At 48.1% G+C, this 17,017-nt stretch overlaps 5 protein-coding genes across 5 annotated transcripts in view; 2 read left to right on the top strand and 3 right to left on the bottom strand.

Moving 5' to 3' along the window:
• Positions 1-2,432, bottom strand: part of CNM01660 (protein ste16, putative) — a 6,139-nt gene extending 3,707 nt beyond the window's left edge. Inside the window, exons 1-8 of the mRNA XM_024658313.1 lie at positions 1,997-2,432; positions 1,875-1,943; positions 1,698-1,827; positions 1,098-1,647; positions 586-1,046; positions 364-530; positions 183-303; positions 46-128 (exon numbers count right to left, since the gene is read on the bottom strand). Of these exons, the coding sequence (XP_024513949.1) occupies positions 46-128; positions 183-303; positions 364-530; positions 586-1,046; positions 1,098-1,647; positions 1,698-1,827; positions 1,875-1,943; positions 1,997-2,089 (1,674 nt within the window). The 5' untranslated portion in view covers positions 2,090-2,432. The remainder of the gene's footprint in view (positions 1-45; positions 129-182; positions 304-363; positions 531-585; positions 1,047-1,097; positions 1,648-1,697; positions 1,828-1,874; positions 1,944-1,996) is intronic.
• Positions 2,433-2,630: 198 nt separating this feature from the next.
• On the top strand, positions 2,631-7,226 carry CNM01650 (expressed protein). Its single transcript, XM_024658312.1, has 5 exons — positions 2,631-2,771; positions 2,839-3,413; positions 3,469-3,555; positions 3,614-6,364; positions 6,420-7,226. Exons 1-4 carry the CDS (start codon positions 2,767-2,769, stop codon positions 4,153-4,155), a joined length of 1,209 nt encoding a protein of 402 aa, XP_024513997.1. The 5' UTR covers positions 2,631-2,766; the 3' UTR covers positions 4,156-6,364; positions 6,420-7,226.
• On the bottom strand, positions 4,201-7,288 carry CNM01645 (expressed protein). The gene is made up of 4 exons (XM_024658856.1): positions 6,556-7,288; positions 5,515-6,301; positions 5,168-5,418; positions 4,201-5,074 (listed from the first exon to the last, which is right to left on the bottom strand). Exons 1-4 carry the CDS (start codon positions 6,632-6,634, stop codon positions 4,329-4,331), a joined length of 1,863 nt encoding a protein of 620 aa, XP_024514420.1. The 5' UTR covers positions 6,635-7,288; the 3' UTR covers positions 4,201-4,328.
• Positions 7,289-7,763: 475 nt separating this feature from the next.
• Positions 7,764-10,574, top strand: CNM01640 (expressed protein). Its single transcript, XM_568469.2, has 3 exons — positions 7,764-8,032; positions 8,110-8,578; positions 8,631-10,574. Exons 1-3 carry the CDS (start codon positions 7,931-7,933, stop codon positions 10,100-10,102), a joined length of 2,043 nt encoding a protein of 680 aa, XP_568469.1. The 5' UTR covers positions 7,764-7,930; the 3' UTR covers positions 10,103-10,574.
• CNM01630 (hypothetical protein) lies at positions 10,533-16,879 on the bottom strand. Its single transcript, XM_024658311.1, has 11 exons — positions 16,203-16,879; positions 15,300-16,147; positions 13,851-15,247; positions 13,474-13,801; positions 13,018-13,415; positions 11,818-12,960; positions 11,669-11,766; positions 11,506-11,616; positions 11,330-11,446; positions 11,009-11,277; positions 10,533-10,934 (listed from the first exon to the last, which is right to left on the bottom strand). Exons 1-11 carry the CDS (start codon positions 16,822-16,824, stop codon positions 10,800-10,802), a joined length of 5,466 nt encoding a protein of 1,821 aa, XP_024513951.1. The 5' UTR covers positions 16,825-16,879; the 3' UTR covers positions 10,533-10,799.
• Between the last annotated feature and the right edge of the window lie 138 nt (positions 16,880-17,017).

Below are 17,017 nucleotides of genomic sequence, written 5' to 3'. Positions count from 1 at the left end.
TCATTAGCGTGACCATGCATCGGCAAAACGCTTTTCTAGGCTCACTCGCATATCGGCGTTGGGTACATGCAAAGAGCTAATCAGACTTTTGATTGCTCGACAATCATCCATGCACATATATAACAAACCTTGTGCAGAATGAGCATCATCCCGTCTGATTAGGTGATCACTTGAATACTCACCTGGCCATGATGCTAAGATCATTCCAATGTTTGCCACGCATTGTTCCAGATTTTCCAAGTGTCTTCCATGAAGCCTTGTCGGTATCTTGCCATATGCTTCTGTCAGACCCACCAACACGGTCTGAAGCACCCACGTCAGCTTTACGAATGCTTCCTGATCATGTGAAAACTGGATACCTACCTCCAGGTCCGAGCCGGGAAGAAGAAGTTCTCTTGTGGACGGTTTATTCACAAGGAAAAGCAGTAATCCTGTAATCGCTGGACCGAGTTCGGCAGGTCCGTCCTTGAAGGTTAACAAGACTGTGCGGAAAGCGTTAGACCGAGCGAGACATTCCAAGTCGAGTAGACCTATGTTGCTCGTCAGCTTTTACTGCACCCATTAAACAAGGATACCAATGCTCACCGATCTCCAAAAGTGTCTCCATGCATATCGTTCGCATTGCATCATCGGGATTTTCTGCTACACTGACAACCGCCCTCACGATCCCATCTGTCAAAGGCACCTTGTTCTCCATTACTACTGCTACAAATCCCTCCTCATGATCTCCGTTCACACCTCTCTTAGTGGAGCGAGAATTCGAACGCGAATACGCTTGTGACTGAGAATGGGATCTCGAACGTACGGGGGAAGAAATAGGCCGCAAAGAAGGAGGTGGAAGAACAATGACAGAGCGTATTAGTCTAAGAGCTTGTTCTCTTTCATGTACCGCTTTGGCGTCACGTGTGAATGTTCGTATGAAGAGCCATTCAATACCAGCCGAAAGCATTTTAGCCCATGACTCTCGCGTGAGGATGTAGCGTAGTATGCGATAGGCAGCCGCTCTTCTTTTGGGGGCCGATGAGTCGTCTAAGGATGGTAATACACTATACCTCTTATAAGCAAAAGTATGAAATGGAAACATGAGATAGGCTCACCTTTGGACAATTTCGTCCAACTCAACGCTTAATCTCAATCCTTCAGACTTTTTCAACATATCACCTAACCTAGCCAACACCTCCAACTCCTCAGTCCCGTTATCTACAGGTCTCTCTTTCCCCTTCCCTCTTCCAATTTCCTTGAGCCGTCTTAAAAAAATTCTTACATTATCCAAGAGCACCGATGTATTCTCATCCTCCATCAAGATCCCAGAACTTTGATCCCATGAAGAACTCGCGGAAAGTACATCCTCTCCGGCGCTTCGACTTCTTGGCCGATTACCACTTCCTCCACTAGAACTGGCCAAGGTTGATGACGTTCCCATTCTTGGTAGACCCCTAGAGGGTGTCCCAAGGCCTTGGGTGAAGTAGCCACCATCTTCACGGTCTCGTTCGGGCGTAAGGTTGGAATGCTGTCGAAGTACTCGGGGACGTTGGGCTGACAGGAGAGCGTTTGAAGAGTGTGATGATGAGAGAGGGTTGAGAGAGGACGATGAGGGGTAGCCGTGTAATCGGGCTTGGGGACGCCGGCGAGTTCTTTGAGGTGTACCTGCAGCAGCATGAGCATTGCGTTCTTGTCCTTAACGCAGTGTGACTTACCTCTCAATCGTTCCAACTTTGCTTCTAGTGATTTGATGTGCTCGTTGGCTGCTTCGAGCTGAGCTGTTATATTAGCCTTCACCTTTTCCTGTTCAGCGCCATCTGCACCTCCATCCTTCTTCTCTATAACCTGATAATAGTGTCAGATTGATGTCGTTCGGTTGGAAATATGCTTACATCTAACATCTTCTCTGCACCATATTGAACTCTTCGCTCGATGGCTAACTTATTTTCCAGACTTTCAATCTATATGCATGTCAGCATTTCGATGCGCGGATCATGAGCCAATGCATGCTTACAGTCTCCCCATCCTCCACATCGTCTGCACCGGCAGTTACATTACTATCAATGCTTGGCCGTGGTAGCTGGCGACTCGAGATCGAGAAAGCCATCACGATCCCTCTTGCTTCTAAATCCTGCGAGATGGTTTGAGTTCTTTGATATTGAGCCACTCCAAGTCCAGCTAATTAATCTTTATCATTGGTATGAGAGACGAGAGAAGCCGATGCGTAGGTTTTGTAGATGACACTGGCGGTCGTACAGTCTGTAAACGATCTGCCTTGCGTCGCTAATAAGTCGAATGATTTGGTCGTTAACTGACAAGCCGGTACCGGGCTATTTCCAGCCAGTAGGTTTGATGGTGTCTATCCAGTGCTGTTTATGCTTTGAGTATATAAGAGACTGTATTTACACCATCTGAACTGCTTTGTCGCCATCAACTACGCGTCAACCACCATCGATCCCTTCCTCCATCGCATCAGACCGGCGACCAACATCTCGACGGAATCAAAAGATTGTGGGGGTCAGGCCGACGTCTTGCAGCAGAATATATGTCACGTGACCGAGCCAATCAGCAACACAACTGACGGTGCAGCGGTCAGTAAGTTGAGCGTGAGACACTATAAGTACGTACTCTTTCCAATCCATCAGTCCCTCGGTTGTTTCATTCAATGCTTTCCAATCTACGGCTTTTCCAAGCAGCTTTCGTCAGCTCTGGTAGCTCTTGAATGATTCCTCCCATTGTTCACATCCATACATGTCACCGTGTGAATAGCGAAAGTACAGAAGTATGAGGTACGTTCCTCCAGACATTTGTAACCATTACCCGTGCGGCCAATCCTGACCTGTCTTATGCCAGCAGTTCGAAAAACTCAAAGATCATAGAGAGACAACCCCCAAATCACGGAAGGATATATTCAACGTTCAAATACGCTGTCAAGGTCCCATCAGACATTACATCCCCTCAATTTGATATCTTGCAAACCAACGAATGGATCAAGGCATCATTACTTGATTCACGAGGTCTGCCAACCCGGGATGTAACAATCCGGCGAGCAGGGAAGATAGCTAAGGGTCAAAATGCTGTACTACACATCACTGTTTCGCCATTAAAGAGTCACGATTCCACAAAATGGCCTGTGCGGCTTTGGGGCATCCCACATCTAATCGTCCCTTATCCGAAAGCCGAATGGGCAAAGTGGCACAAGAGGAATTATAATAAGGAAATTTTTAATCAATGGGACGCAAAGGTGAAAGAGGGATTTGAGGGTAAGGATCAGTGGGGAAGAACCAAGAGATGGGTCAAGACAAGTGCGTCGAAGAAAGGACTGGTGGTATGGGTCAAAGAAAAACCGCAGGATGTCATAGAAGAGGAGAGCTTGTCGAAAACGCCTGCCATATCAGGGGTATCTCCATCAGTATTCTATAACGACCGTGGTGAGTACTTCCAAGCTAGGGATGCCCGCCCACCAGCACCTGACATCCTTCGAAGATTCGCAATCTACCCATGCGGGTTCGACGTTAGAGACCACCATGCTTGCGGCTTCACCCCGGGAGAGCACATTGCCTAAGTTTTCTGGTAAGCATTTCCCAACTGATGACATAATTCAAAAGACTAATATTTCCCTTCTGCACAGCTGTACTGAGACACAGTCCAGATAGAATCGAAAGAGCCATTTCCACCATCCTTACAGCCAAAAAAAGACCAATAATGGATATTCAGAGGCCAGTGGACCCTCGTCTGTCATACACTTCAAATGTGGTAAAGCGCCCAAGGCTGTCCGATGGACCGGGACAACAGCCGTCATCAGACGATTTTCAAGGCAGACCCACCACGACATTCCCACTGTCAGGCATCAAACCATGTATCATGCTCAACAATCCAACAGACGGAGCCCAGCCTTCCTCTCTGAACATTTCCACAAATGATCTGCATTCTCAAATACCTCCCTCATTCCGATCTCCCTCTCTCTCAGTCCCCGTGGATACCACGAAGGCCTCTCTCGATCTAATCAAATCACGAATCATAGACAAAAAAAAGCAGCTGCAAAGCTGGAGAGCATTGATGGAGGAGTTCCCATCTATGAGCAGCACGTTTACGATGCAAATTGAGAGGAATGAACGGGAGCTTCAGAACCTTGAGATGGAGCTTCAAAAAGTATCAGGATGCCAGAGCTAGCAAGTTGCCAGTCATCCTTTTTAAGGGCTGATGTAAAGTTGACTGGTATTTCCGTCTTCTCTGCATCAAATGAAGTCAACAGTTAATGAGAAACACTACATATATTAGATATCGGTGATGGTATCAAAACTTTACTACGCCGTACAACCCATTTACAGTCATGACTCGGTACATCAAAGGGAAGCCATCTTCCTTTTTAGCCGCTCGCTGAACCTTGTGCCCTGGCTCATCTTGCTATTCAAACTATTTATCGAATTTGCCGAGTCAACATAATCATCGCTCACGGGTGCTTGGTCGCTGTCACCCGATAAAGATATTGAAGGTGAAATCACAAGACATGTTTTGTCTTGTCGGCATTTATTTAAAGGTGAAGAGTTTGATGAGGGGTTTATAAAAGTGGACGGAGTTAGATCTCGGCTCGAGACGGTGACAACCAACCCTCCAGATTCGGGCTTGGACTTGGCCACCTCCGCTTCCTTTTCGACTTCTTCTTTTGCCTCTTTCATCTTCTCCATCTCTCCATTAGCTTCCTTCTCACTCGCCGGGGGCAGACCCAACCTCACACTCCTCGCATTATCCGTATACGCCTTTATCGCCACCTGTGCCCCCTTTTTGACTTCATACCTCACGGAACCCGCATGCATCCTCGGCCACTTGCCCGACCGACATCGTCTGCTGACCCATTTCTTCATCCTACTACCTGGCGCTTTGTAGGATGAAAGTGCGACGGTCTGGGTGAGGGGTCCGTATGCTGGAAGAGGTTCGGATGGAAGGGGGTGAATGAGGGATGGAGAAGATGATGGAAGGGAAGGACGAAAATGGACGAGGCCGGGGATAAAGTCATCTGGTGTGGCGGTAGAATGAATGAGATTGACGTGCTGCATGAACTGGTTAAAGTCATGTCCGTTATATTCGCATCCTATCCATTCAAAGCAAGAATATCAGCCCTCAGCCTCCCGACTTTATTTTGCCACATCATATTCCATTCATCCAAAAGGTCCTTGGAACTTACCGCCAAAAGGACATCTCGCCGAAACAAACTTCATATGCAAAACCAACACGTGCTGATGCAGCTCGTTTCTCGTTCCAAACGCCTCTTGGCACTCCCCATCTCCCCACAAACACCGAATTTTCCTCTCGCCATTCACTACCATCTCGGGGAGGGTTCGGTTAGGGTGGAAATGTGATTGGAAGATATGTTTCTCGAGGACGGCCCATGAATTGAGGATGGCTTCACATTTTCCCCAGTGGCATCGTGTTTCCCTAATGAAGCGAAAAGTCAGAGGTTTGATGGGATTCGTCACGTTTTATTTTGGCAATAATGAGAAGGAGGAGGGATATGGCGACCCTGTAACTTACCGTGCATGAACAAAGACCTGCAGTTGAATGTTAACAATCTTCCTCGACGCGACTTTCTCCTTCTCTTTTTCCTTTTCCACCCGTTCTATCAGTTGTCGCCTTGCTTCTTCCATCGCCCGCTGCTGTTCCCTCCTGATTATCTCGAGGTCTAGACCTTGCATTGGAGGAGGAAGGGGAGGAGGACGGTGGTAGGGAAGAGCAAGAAGGAGACGGGTCAGAAGAGTTTTAGACTGCTCATCGTCGGTCTTTGGTTTGTATAGATCATTAACAACAGGTCGAGCGATTTTTTTTGCCTTCTTATTGTCTTCCTTTTTCGCCTTACTATCAGCATACGACCTCTGAATCTGGAGATGTACCCTCTGCGAATGCTTTGCATCCCTCTGTGCACCCCGTGAGAGTTGATACCGGCTGGACGACGGTTTGGACGCGGGTGCGGTTGCGGACGCAGGTTTATGTGCACTTTGCTTCTTGCCATCACCACTGCCAACACGAACATCATAAACGTGATTTTGATTTTGCAACTGAGACAAAGAAGAAGGGGATTTTACTTGAGATTGGAGGACTTGCAAAGGTGAGACTCGAGGACGATGCGATAGAGGAGGAGGATAGGGAGAGTGATCATCATAATAATCGAATCTTGCTTCTCTCCCATCCATTCGGTGGGACGAATGCAGAGGAGAAGGAGGAGTAGCAGCAGAGTAAGGAATATGGCGAGCGTATGGGTGGTGATAGTATCTGTGCTTTGGCTGATAGGCTCGGTGAAAGTGAGCTGGGTAGTGGCCCGAGACTGAGAAAAGAGTCAGTGGTGGGTTGGCGCGAGAGGCGTGAAAGGGAGGAAGGTAAGCGGAAAGTAAGGCTACTTAAATCAAACTCTACGGGCTCAATGGTAACAAGCGCATGCGCAGCATTGTCGCGTTCTTCAGCGTAAGTGTCACAGAAAAAGCAAAGAGAGGGGCATCGCTGTCTGATCTTGACATGCGCACAATCAAAAGATGAGGGACGAAGGAAGAGGTGATAAGAAGGGAAGTCTGTGACACTTACAAGACTGTTCGGGTGCGGAGTAATGATGGTCATAATCATCGTAGTCATCACGAGCTGTATCGATAATATTTCGAGGCATCTTGCTGATGTGTGTGTCCAACGTGGCTAGAAGTGTAGCTGTTCTTTCTCCAGAAAACTGACCACTTTGGCAGCCTTAATCGAGCTTTCTTCGCTGGCAATGGATGGCCGGATATGGGCATCTGCCTGTTAGATGAAGAATATTCGATCGGTTTTCCGTTGTTCAACCTTCTGACGCCGCCTAGGTCCAGTCCACCGGTTCTTTATTGCTTCTTATCTCCGCTTAGTTTCCTATTACTTCCTCCATACTTTCAATGAGGATGGTAATCTATTTTCTTGACTGGAAACCCAAAGCCCCTACACCTCTTTAAATATATACTTCTTCCCATGAAATACAACCGCCTCTGGGTATCGTAAAAAGGATCCTCCCTTCCATGCATCACATCTATCCTCCTCACAGACCCTATTCAAAAAGTCCAGTGCACTTCCCCTTTTGGCTTCGATAGACAAAGGAAGGATGGTAGATAGGTACAAAGGTGGGTTCAGCTGGGTAAATAAAGGACTTGATAGGGATGTGATGATAGTATGCGTAGAATCGTTGATGAAGACTTATGTGCGCTGTTGTTTGGCTGGAGGAGGAGAGTGGTGCTAGCTGATAATGCATGATATATTGTCTGAATTAATGGTGATTCAAGATACGACTGGCTTTACATGTGTCAGTCAAGTTCGATTGGGGGTGCATGGTACCCGTACCAAGAAAATTTACATTCTGAACTACTGCGAAAAAATTGCACCCACCGGCGCCAGCAACTTAGAATATTAATGGACTTCGTTCAGTTTCCGGCGGGTATCGATTAGAAGGGCGAATTGAAAGGCCAATCGTTCACATTCACACAGCTGCCACTCGGCACGTCCTATCGTTTCCCGGATGTACGATTATCGATCCCCGATCCTTCTCTTTCAAATTCGCAACAAATGGTATGTATGCATGCTCGAAAAATGAGCTACTAATGGAAAAGAAATGGTGGGTAGCTAAGGGGAATCCACGTCATTATAAGGGTCGCGCCTGATTTCTTGCGGGTTATCCCGAAAGTCAAGGTGATTTACGTAAGTGATAATGGAGCACTGGAGACGAGAGTTTAGGGGGACAACAGTCGGGTGTATATTCTCTGTCCACACCAAATATTCCAATGGCCCCCAGATAAATTCGGGGAACAAGGTAGAACACATTGATCTGGTCTCCCACAGGCATTACCCACTCATATTCGCTCTTTTACAACGACCAGCCCTCTCCCACCCCTCCAACAACAAACATCCCTAACAACATCAACATAAACATAACACTACATGACTATCCATGTCCGCTCACCCATCTATATCCACCTATAATTCCAGCATACATTCCTCTGCGACCACATGGAAGGATGCCACAGCAGCAAAAACATTCCGAACCAAAAACGTGAGTGACACATTTACTCCTTCGGATCAGATCTCATCATATCCCTGACGACAACTGATGCATCACCACCTGTTCAGGCCCGGCCCCACATAGATCCGGAGATTATAAGTCTCACACCGTCCAGCATCTTTGCCCAGTCCCCTACTGCAATGCAGTCTTCGCCTTCCCCATTGTTTACCACTAGTTCGGGGTGGCAACTTCCACCAAACACTCCTTCACCTCCACCTCCCTACCGCTCTCCCTTTGCGACCCACCTCACAACGGCTGCTACTCATTCTTATTCCCGACTGGAACCAACCAGAGGTATGCGCCGACAGTCCAACCCATTTCAAAGCCTACACTCGAGTAAACAAGGGAGAAAATGGGGAGGGAAAAAGTTCGGCGAGGCTACGGTATCTCTTGGTGTTGGGCTTGGAGTAGAAGTTGAGCGTGAGATGCAGGACGCAGAGATAGAGAGGATATTGGAGCTGGCTGACGACAAGAGCAAGGTATTGCTGAAGAGAAGGCTTGAAGAGATGAAAATTCACGTTGAGCAACAAGTCCGAGGTGAGTTGTCCGTTTCCTTCCCATGTATCGCCGGTGCTGACTATTGCTTTAGCGGAGAGCTGTCAGCGTATAATGCAACTGGAGAATGCTCTAGCAGATGCATATCAGACTATCCAACGTTTGGAGAAGGAAAAAGTCGTACTGGAGGATACTATGAAGGAAGTAGAGGAGAGGATCACTCTGGAATACCAGCTCGCCATTAAAGCTTCTGAGCGTCCACGACCCTCTGGTCTTCGTCCTCTTGGTCTCCTCTCCAAAGCAAGACCAGCATCAGTATCATTAGACGGCGAACAACCTACCTCCAAGCGTCAGAGCATGAACTCAGTGCCTGTATCTGATCCTCCCTTTAAACGTCACTCCTTTTCCCGACATAGCGGCATCCCGTACCGCGCCTCTACCCTTCCTGCCAATTTGCCTTCAACCCCTCTCCCTGCTTCCCCTGATGCTGTGTCCTCGACTGCCGACTCACCCCTCTGCACACCGATTGATTCGCCTACCCATTGTGCTACTTCACCTTCCACATCGTCGTCCCGACCGAAATCATACCGTCTTAGTCAGATGTTTACTTGTCTTTCTTCAAACTCTGTCAACGCGAGGGCGTATGAAGAACTGGAGATGCTGGCCGATTCGCCAAAGAAGGGCAACGTCTTTGGAGCCAAATCGGAAGCTGCCAACAAGCTAATGACAACGACGCCGGAGAATGAACAGGCAAAACGAGAGTCAATGCGTCAACGCCGTACACGTCCTCAGACGATGTATAACTGGTCGCCTCCTATTATGGAAGAAGACTTCCCAAGCAAACAGGGCGATTGTCCCATAACCACTACGTACAACAAGCTCGTTGGTCGTCCTTCTCTTCCCGCCAGTTTGCATCACAATACCGTTGATACCCCTCAAGACACATTCTCGGCCTACAAGCCACCCACGCCTCCTGATTCAAATCAATCTCATCACGATCATCATCGTTCAAAACGAGCATATGAAGATGAAGATGAAGATGATTATGACCATGGCCACGACACACACCCCTATTCTCGAACTCGTCCTCATAACCACTCAACAGGGATAACTCGAGCGAGAAAAAGGTTATCGGTAAACGGCGCAGGCCATAATAGCGAACCTGATGACCGGTCCTTGTTGGAAGGGTACCATGCGACCCAGCGAAATATTCATCGCAAGACTCAGATGGTTGGAGGGATAGATGATGTCAGCGGAGATGGAGATGGTGGGAGTCCATTCATCGTTTCTCTCTCTTCAGATTCTACATGTTTTCCCCGGACTTCTTCTTCTCCACACCCCCACTCGGGTTCCGATTCTGCAAGTCCTAGCTCTGAAAGGAAACTCACAACCCGCAATCAACAGGATCACGTCCGAACTCATCCTCAAACCCGGGCGCTTGATAATCCGTACCAAGCTAACCCCCGACAGATGGCATGTCTCTTGGGTACTATAGCGAAATGTTCAGGGTGGATGACAATGGTTGGGTTCGCAGGGCTGACAGTCGGCGGGTGGATGAAGAAGTGAGAGATGAGCTGAGCTGAAAACCCAAGGGGGAATCGGAATCAAACGGACAATTTGAAGCTTTTGTGAAGTCAAAACCCAGAAAGCTGGTGCTTCTTTTTCTGGGAAATTTCACTTTTCACGATTATAATGACAACCACCCCAATCACTACATACTGCATTACAGCATTTAATCTTACCTTCATATTTTTTCATTTTAACATTTGCATTTGTCCTCTCAAAAAAAGAAAGGAAAAAAAAGAGAAAACAGTTACTAGCAAATTCTTTACCAATCTAATCATGTTAATGCATATAGCAACATACTCTTATTCACTTACTCTTCTTTTCGAGGCTTTCTTCTTGTACACGTAGTACTTGTATGGGTACATCTTGAAGAAGTCAAGAAAGAATGTCTGTCAAGCCTTTTGCTCCCAAATTCTCTTCAATTTCTAATGCATTTTTTCATTGGATCGATATAACGATTATGACGATCAGTAATGGCAGAACATTTATTTGACTTTCATCGCCCGAGGATACATAGTAGGTCGTTACAGCTAGATACAGATTATCGTGAAAAGGCTGTTCGTAACCAGTTTCTTGTGGATTCGTATAATAGTTATATTGCAATCAGCAGAGTTTGCACAAATTGAGACATTATAAAATGTTTCGCCCCCCTCTATTCGCAGCTCCCATTTGTCCTTTCAAGGCCTTAAATGACAATTTATAATACTGAGCTCACCTCGCACCCGGTTAAACCCCCGACTTTTCTAGATACTTTCGACCACTTGTCGGGGCAGGCCACGAAATAGTGCCGGATAGCGTTCTCGAAGCGTTCGCGATATTGGTCTGGAGGAATCTACATAAATGGGCTCTCCGTCAGGATCGTAGTCCAATTTTCAAAACTACAAGAGTGGCAAAGAAGGAACTTACAACGGTGACGTCCCCACCGCGATTCATAACCATCTTCCCTCTACTCTCAATGGTTTTGAAGAGGTTGAAACTCCCGATGGCGTCCACAAGTCCTACAATCAGCAGCCCATTTTCCCTCTCTTGCTCCACTTTGTCCTCAGAGATATTTAAAGAAGTTAACAGAGAGGAGCGGGTGTCGACGCCGAGTAACAGTGAGTAGTCCATTATAGATTGTGAGGAAAGAAATCTTGTATCGAGAGAGATGGCATCTAAAAGGATGCGTTTGGCGTCTATGCAAAATTTAGCGGTGATGCTATGAAGCCGAAGAAAATATACACTTGCGTGGTTGAAGTAGAACGAGACCTTTCTGCATCCCTTCCAACCAATCCGCATCAAACATCGTTGTCCCCAACTTTACCTCTTGAACCCCGTCTTTTGTTTTGGCTACTCGTCTACCCTCTAAACCTACAAGTCAGTACAAACAGACAGATGAATACTGATAAACAAATGGAACCGACCAATGCCTTTGAGATCAAAGGTTTTCGAGATGCTTTGATTGTGAAAAAGGTTCTCCATGACGAGCAAGTCAAGTTGTCGTTTTTGGCCAGATTGGGAGTCCTTGATAGTCACTGTTGACTATTTCTAGTGTCTATCCCAAGTTTATATGATTAATAGGCTCACCTGTATAAAATCCTACAATTTTGGCTAAAGCTGTGGCCCTGTTATGAGTCCCTGCCATATGGTGGAAGTATGCAGGTGAAATCTCCAGCAATGCGTGCCTGTCCTAACATCAGCCATCACTCATTTATACTGCCAGGAAGTCCACTCACATATCACTGACAGTCCATTTGCTCAACAGCTCCTTCACAATAAACCTCTTATCTTCCGTCATCCAGAAGCCCGCTTTACTCTTCCCGCCTTGTGCATCCCATACTTCGGTCCTCTGGAGACTTTGGACTAGCACCTTGTCTATCGCACACCTTCTCCTTAATGAGTCGAAGGCAGTCGCAAAATAAACTGTACAGGATAGTCGGAGCTTATGGGCGAAGGCGTAGGTAAAATGGAGATGAGGACGGGGTGAGAGGGTAGATAAAGAATTATCCATAGAAGACAGAGGTCCCATGAGTGATTGTAGGGACCGATCTCGTGGGCGAGATCGCATGGAAGAAATCGTCTCACCCATCTCCGAACCAAGTTTCCAGAGACTGTTCACCGAATTGGCAAACGAAGATGTGACAGAGTCCCATGAAGAATCTCTCCCTCCAGGACTAGTGGCTGTATTGGGAGAGAGTGTGCTTGCTGTTCTAGCGCCTGAGGCAGTAGACTCTGTAGCAGTCGGTAAAGGTGACATAGGTGAACGGGATAGGGGGGTATTTGAAACACTTCTAAAGGATCGAAAACTACTGGGTGGGGCCTGCGAGCTCTTGGCCATTTGGGATGACAAGCGAACGCCGGACAAGCTACTGGTATCGCTTTCCGTCATACTCGCTCTCCTACTCAGACTGTTGGGGTCTGCATATGCGGTCGTGGTTCCCAGAGTCATTTCCTGTCCCGTGGCCTTACCAACAGCTTTGGCGATCTCCTCCATCCTATCTCCGCTTTCCGCTCCTTCTGAGACCCCTTCCACCTTTTCAAGATTGAGCTCTAAACTTGGCGCGCCGCTAGATAAGGCGGAAAGACCCAAGGCTGGAGGGGTGGACTTTGCTTTGTCAAGTGATACTGATGCATCAGATTTCTTCTTGACAATGGAACGGAGAGAGAGGAGATCTCGGGGGGAATCACGATGATCAATTTTGGTTGACCACCCACCGCCTGAAGGAGTTGAGGCGGACGTGGGAGTATTAGCGCCTGTAGTTGGAGCTGTAGGAATAGAAGAGTCAATTGGATCTCTAGGGGTGGTGGTGGCCGTAACAGGGTTGGAGGCGTCCGGGGGTTTTGAAGTGTTAGTCAGTTCGATTAAGTACGCCAGGGACCTATTAATTCCATTAGCATCTCCAAACGCAATGACCTGGATATTTAAATCGACTTGCGAAAGAGTATACGCGACAACGCTCGCTGGCTCATCCTCCCTTACCAGTACACCGCTTCCCGGAAGCGCATGCACCCTTCCTCCTTCTTTAGCATATTCTGGTATCATTTCCTTCAGTGCTTCCAACCCCTCGTCCGCATTCTCTGGTAAATATTTCTTCTCCCATGCCTCAATCTCCGAAAGACTTGATCTGATGAACGCCGAAAATGATATACGGAGGTCATTAAAGAGACCTTGTGGAGTGGAAGAGATGCTTTCGAGCAAGTTGTTTTTGAAGGCCGCAAAGTCGGTGGACAGGCTCAAGAGGGTATCAAACTTTTCTTGTAAACCTGGCCCGGTTTTTTCGGATCCTTCGGAGAGCTCTTTAGCGGCTTCATACTCTCTTTCAATCTTCTCCCTCTGTCGATGAAGTCAGCGAACGCCCAATCCATTGTTGAAGATGAAGATGAAGATGTACCATAATATCAATACGATTTTCCAGAGCCTCACACCACCTTTCCACCTCCCTCTTCAACCCATTTTCTCCCTCTTTTGCATCATCCATCATCAAGCCCATCCCTTGGCGTCCCCCACCAACTTTGCGCTTCGGTACATTTGGCCCTATCTGCAATTTGGGCAATCTTATATCATACAACTTCACAGGCGATGACGTGAGTGACGCCGTATAGGAGGATGTACGGAAGAGTGTGATATATGCGTGGGGGGTGGTGTGGTGGGGGCAGATGGGTGGCTGGAGATGGGGCGTGTATATCAAAAGTTCGAGAAGTTTTGACCATGGATATGCTCTGGAGTTTATGTTAGCTTGTGTCAAGGACAAGGGAGTAAAAGACTCACAGGGCACCTTCTCCAAGCTGACGAGGTTCACTCTCTTCTCTACACACCGTACACTTGACCCACCCTTCTACATCCCTCCCATCCTCAGCCTTCCCTGCAACGGCCCCTTCGTCCTCGTCCTCGCGCTCCCCATCCTCATCCCTGCCTCCATCTTCCCTCACCTTTACATTCTCAACCCTCACTCCCACCTTCACCCCAGCATGTACATACCACCTCACATGCTGCCCCACCTCCTTCTCACACCCACTCCTCGTACAGAGCAGATTCTCTCCCAACTCTTCTCCAAGATGTTGCAAGTAATCCCGGATGGTCAGTGTAGGTGGTATAATTTGTGCTTGTGGGGATTCACATATCTCTCCTTCATCACCCTTTTCTTCGTCCACTTCTCCATTCCCATCTTCACCTAGTTGCGCTCCCTCATTGGCAATTGACCCTGAATTAGATCCGGAAATAGGTGGCGGTAGACCGACACAGTATAGCACGCATAAAAGCTGCAACCTCGTCCACCCCGCGAGGGTATCCATCCCAACTGCCAAAACATGTAGACCGGAACGTACATCCCCTCCGGGTCTATATGCCATCGCTTTTCCTCTCAACATATTTCCATTTGCATTTCCACTGCCGCTGCTATTTTCGCTCATAGTCAAAATCTCTTTCTGGGTTTTTTCCCGCCGGATCCGTTCTTCCTCCTGTATCCGCAGAAGGATAGGCGGCATAGGATATTTGAGGCCAGGGGTCGAGGATGGGAGAAGAGTACAGAGGGAAGAGAGGGTTTGGAGGTGTTGAGAAGGTGGGTTGGCATTGGTATTGGCATTAGCATTAGCATCTGTGTTAATGTTGGGGTTGGTGTGAAGAGAAGGGTTGGAGTCCGGGCTGGGATCTTTTGGGTGAGAGGAATACTTGAATCTTGGAAAAGGGGAAGAAGATGAAGAGTGGGATGGGGAGTGATGATGGGAGCTCGAGGGCTGACTTGGGAACAGCGGCAAGGAAGGAGAAGATTCCGAGGGCAGGGTAGGCGAAAGTATAGGACTTGTATACACTTCTCCTTCCACGCCGGACTGACCACGAGCCTTATCTCTCGCAGACCTTTTCCGTCCCAACAAACCATTCCACACACCTTTCGTATCCCTACCCAACCTAGATAAAAACCCCTTCTTCTCGTTCCGACTTTCCCGCCCCCATGAAAGGTCTTTATCTCGCAACGAATTGCTCCGAGAAACTTCACCGGAAGGACGAGGAGTAGGGTTGGATGACGTTTGAGGGGAAAGGGCTGGTAAGGTCAGTGGGACTGAGGATGAAGCGCAGAGGGCGGGGGTGGTAGGTGGGTCAGGTTCTTGTGGGAGGCGGAAAGCTGTGTAAAGATCGAGTTCGAGCTTCATCATTCCTATCGTCCATATCTTTGTCCTATCAGCACCCTGCATCTTGCATATCACCACTGGATTAACTCACGAGCGCTTTCAAAACTTCTCCGAGACCTTTCCTTTCCCCGCCTCGAAGACCTCTTACAACGATGGTCCCACCAACGAGCCGCATCTTACCTCGTTCAGCAGCTGACCGAGGGATATCGTCTTCCGCGCCACTAAGTATCAAGCTGAGCGGTCGATGTCGACGTCTAGGTATTCGACGTTTTACTTCTTTTCCTGATTGTTCATCGTCTGTATCCGTATCTGACAGTCCAGAGTCGGCCTCAGAAGTAGTATCCGACGTAGATTCGGATGGTAATGAACTATTTGTCGAGAGCGAAGATGAGACAACTTCCAAGGCCGAGAAGATTGATCGTCTCCTTTTTCTCTGAGTTGCTCTCCCCTTTTTACTCCCTTGTCGTTCCAAGGCGGGGTAATCAAACAAGTCGAAGGGTAACGCAAACTTACCCTGCACAAAATCTACCTCAATCCTCTCCCCTTCATCTTGCAGTAAAGGACCCCCGAGTATATCCCCCCATTTATTCCCCGAACCCCACCATCGACTCGACCCTGCACTGCCCGCCGATCGTGCAGAAAGTGATGGATCACGTCTTATCCGAATTGTCGACTGACTGCCTTCCTTGTGTACGTGCCCTTTAGCACTAGTATAAGAAGAGTGAGAAGTGGGAAAATGCAGGCAGAAGACGGGTTTAAGGAGGTCGTACGATTTGTTAGAAGGGTCGTGCTTTGGCGGAGAGGAAGGAAGACCTAGGGTGGAGAAGGTGCCTTTGGATTGTGATGGGTTGTCCAGAGAATGGCGGTATTCAATAGAGACGCCTGATTGAGGGAATGAGCCTGGGATATCTTGATGTGTGGACTTGGGTACTCGATCGACTGCATATGTTGTGAGCGTGCTTATAGGTTGTAAGTAATGGAATGTAAGCCATACTGTTGACATCTTCCCAATCGTCTGTTTTGGCCAGTGATAAAGGTTCATACCCATCAAGAGTGCTGACGATGCGACACCATTCTTGCAGTTTTCCCTTGTCAGACTGTTCGAGAGTTTTCTCCTTGTTGACATCTTGAGGCGCATTATCTGTGCCTTGGCGACGTTCGGTTGAAGCAACGGACGAAGCTCGCGTACTGGCTTTGCTGGGTGTTGATGCCGCCGATCCAGCTTGCATAACCAGCAAACTCAGTCTTCCTCTGTCTTCGTCGCCCATTGAAGACTTTCTCGAAGCATGCGCCTTGGTCTTTTCATCTTCCTTGATTTTCTCTTCCTCTTGCCGCGTTTCTTCCCTCCATAGACTCTTCCTCTTTGTCGACCCACCTATCCAACCTTCCCAATTTTGCTCGAGGATACCGCTCTCCCGCCTTGATCCTCTTTCCGCCGAAGTCAATACTGCACCTTCCCATATTGCCCTCTCTATCTGGGCTACTCGTTCGTCTGACCACAATTTAGAGTCGCCCGTGGGGGCCGTCTGCTGTGTGAGCCACTGATGGAGGAGCGCCTTGAGGTGAGCGAGGCAGGTGGGCGGAAGGCCGTGCATGTTGCGGCGGGGCGAGTCCATTATTATGTGTTATACCATTTGAGTGTGTTAAAATGCGCTATCGGCGCTCGATATATGGTTGAGGACGGACAGGCTGATGCGCAAGGCGTGAAGTCATAATTAGCCTGCGATAGGTGAGAGCCACGCGATGTCCACGTGGGATCATGGATTTCTCCGCAGCAGCCACGCGACGCGGTTTGTTTCGTTCGTACAG

This window comes from Cryptococcus neoformans (assembly GCF_000091045.1).
Source record: "Cryptococcus neoformans var. neoformans JEC21 chromosome 13 sequence".
Taxonomy (NCBI): Eukaryota; Fungi; Basidiomycota; class Tremellomycetes; order Tremellales; family Cryptococcaceae; genus Cryptococcus; species Cryptococcus deneoformans.
Note: the sequence above shows the minus strand (reverse complement) of the source record. Positions and strands in the feature narration are given on the sequence as shown.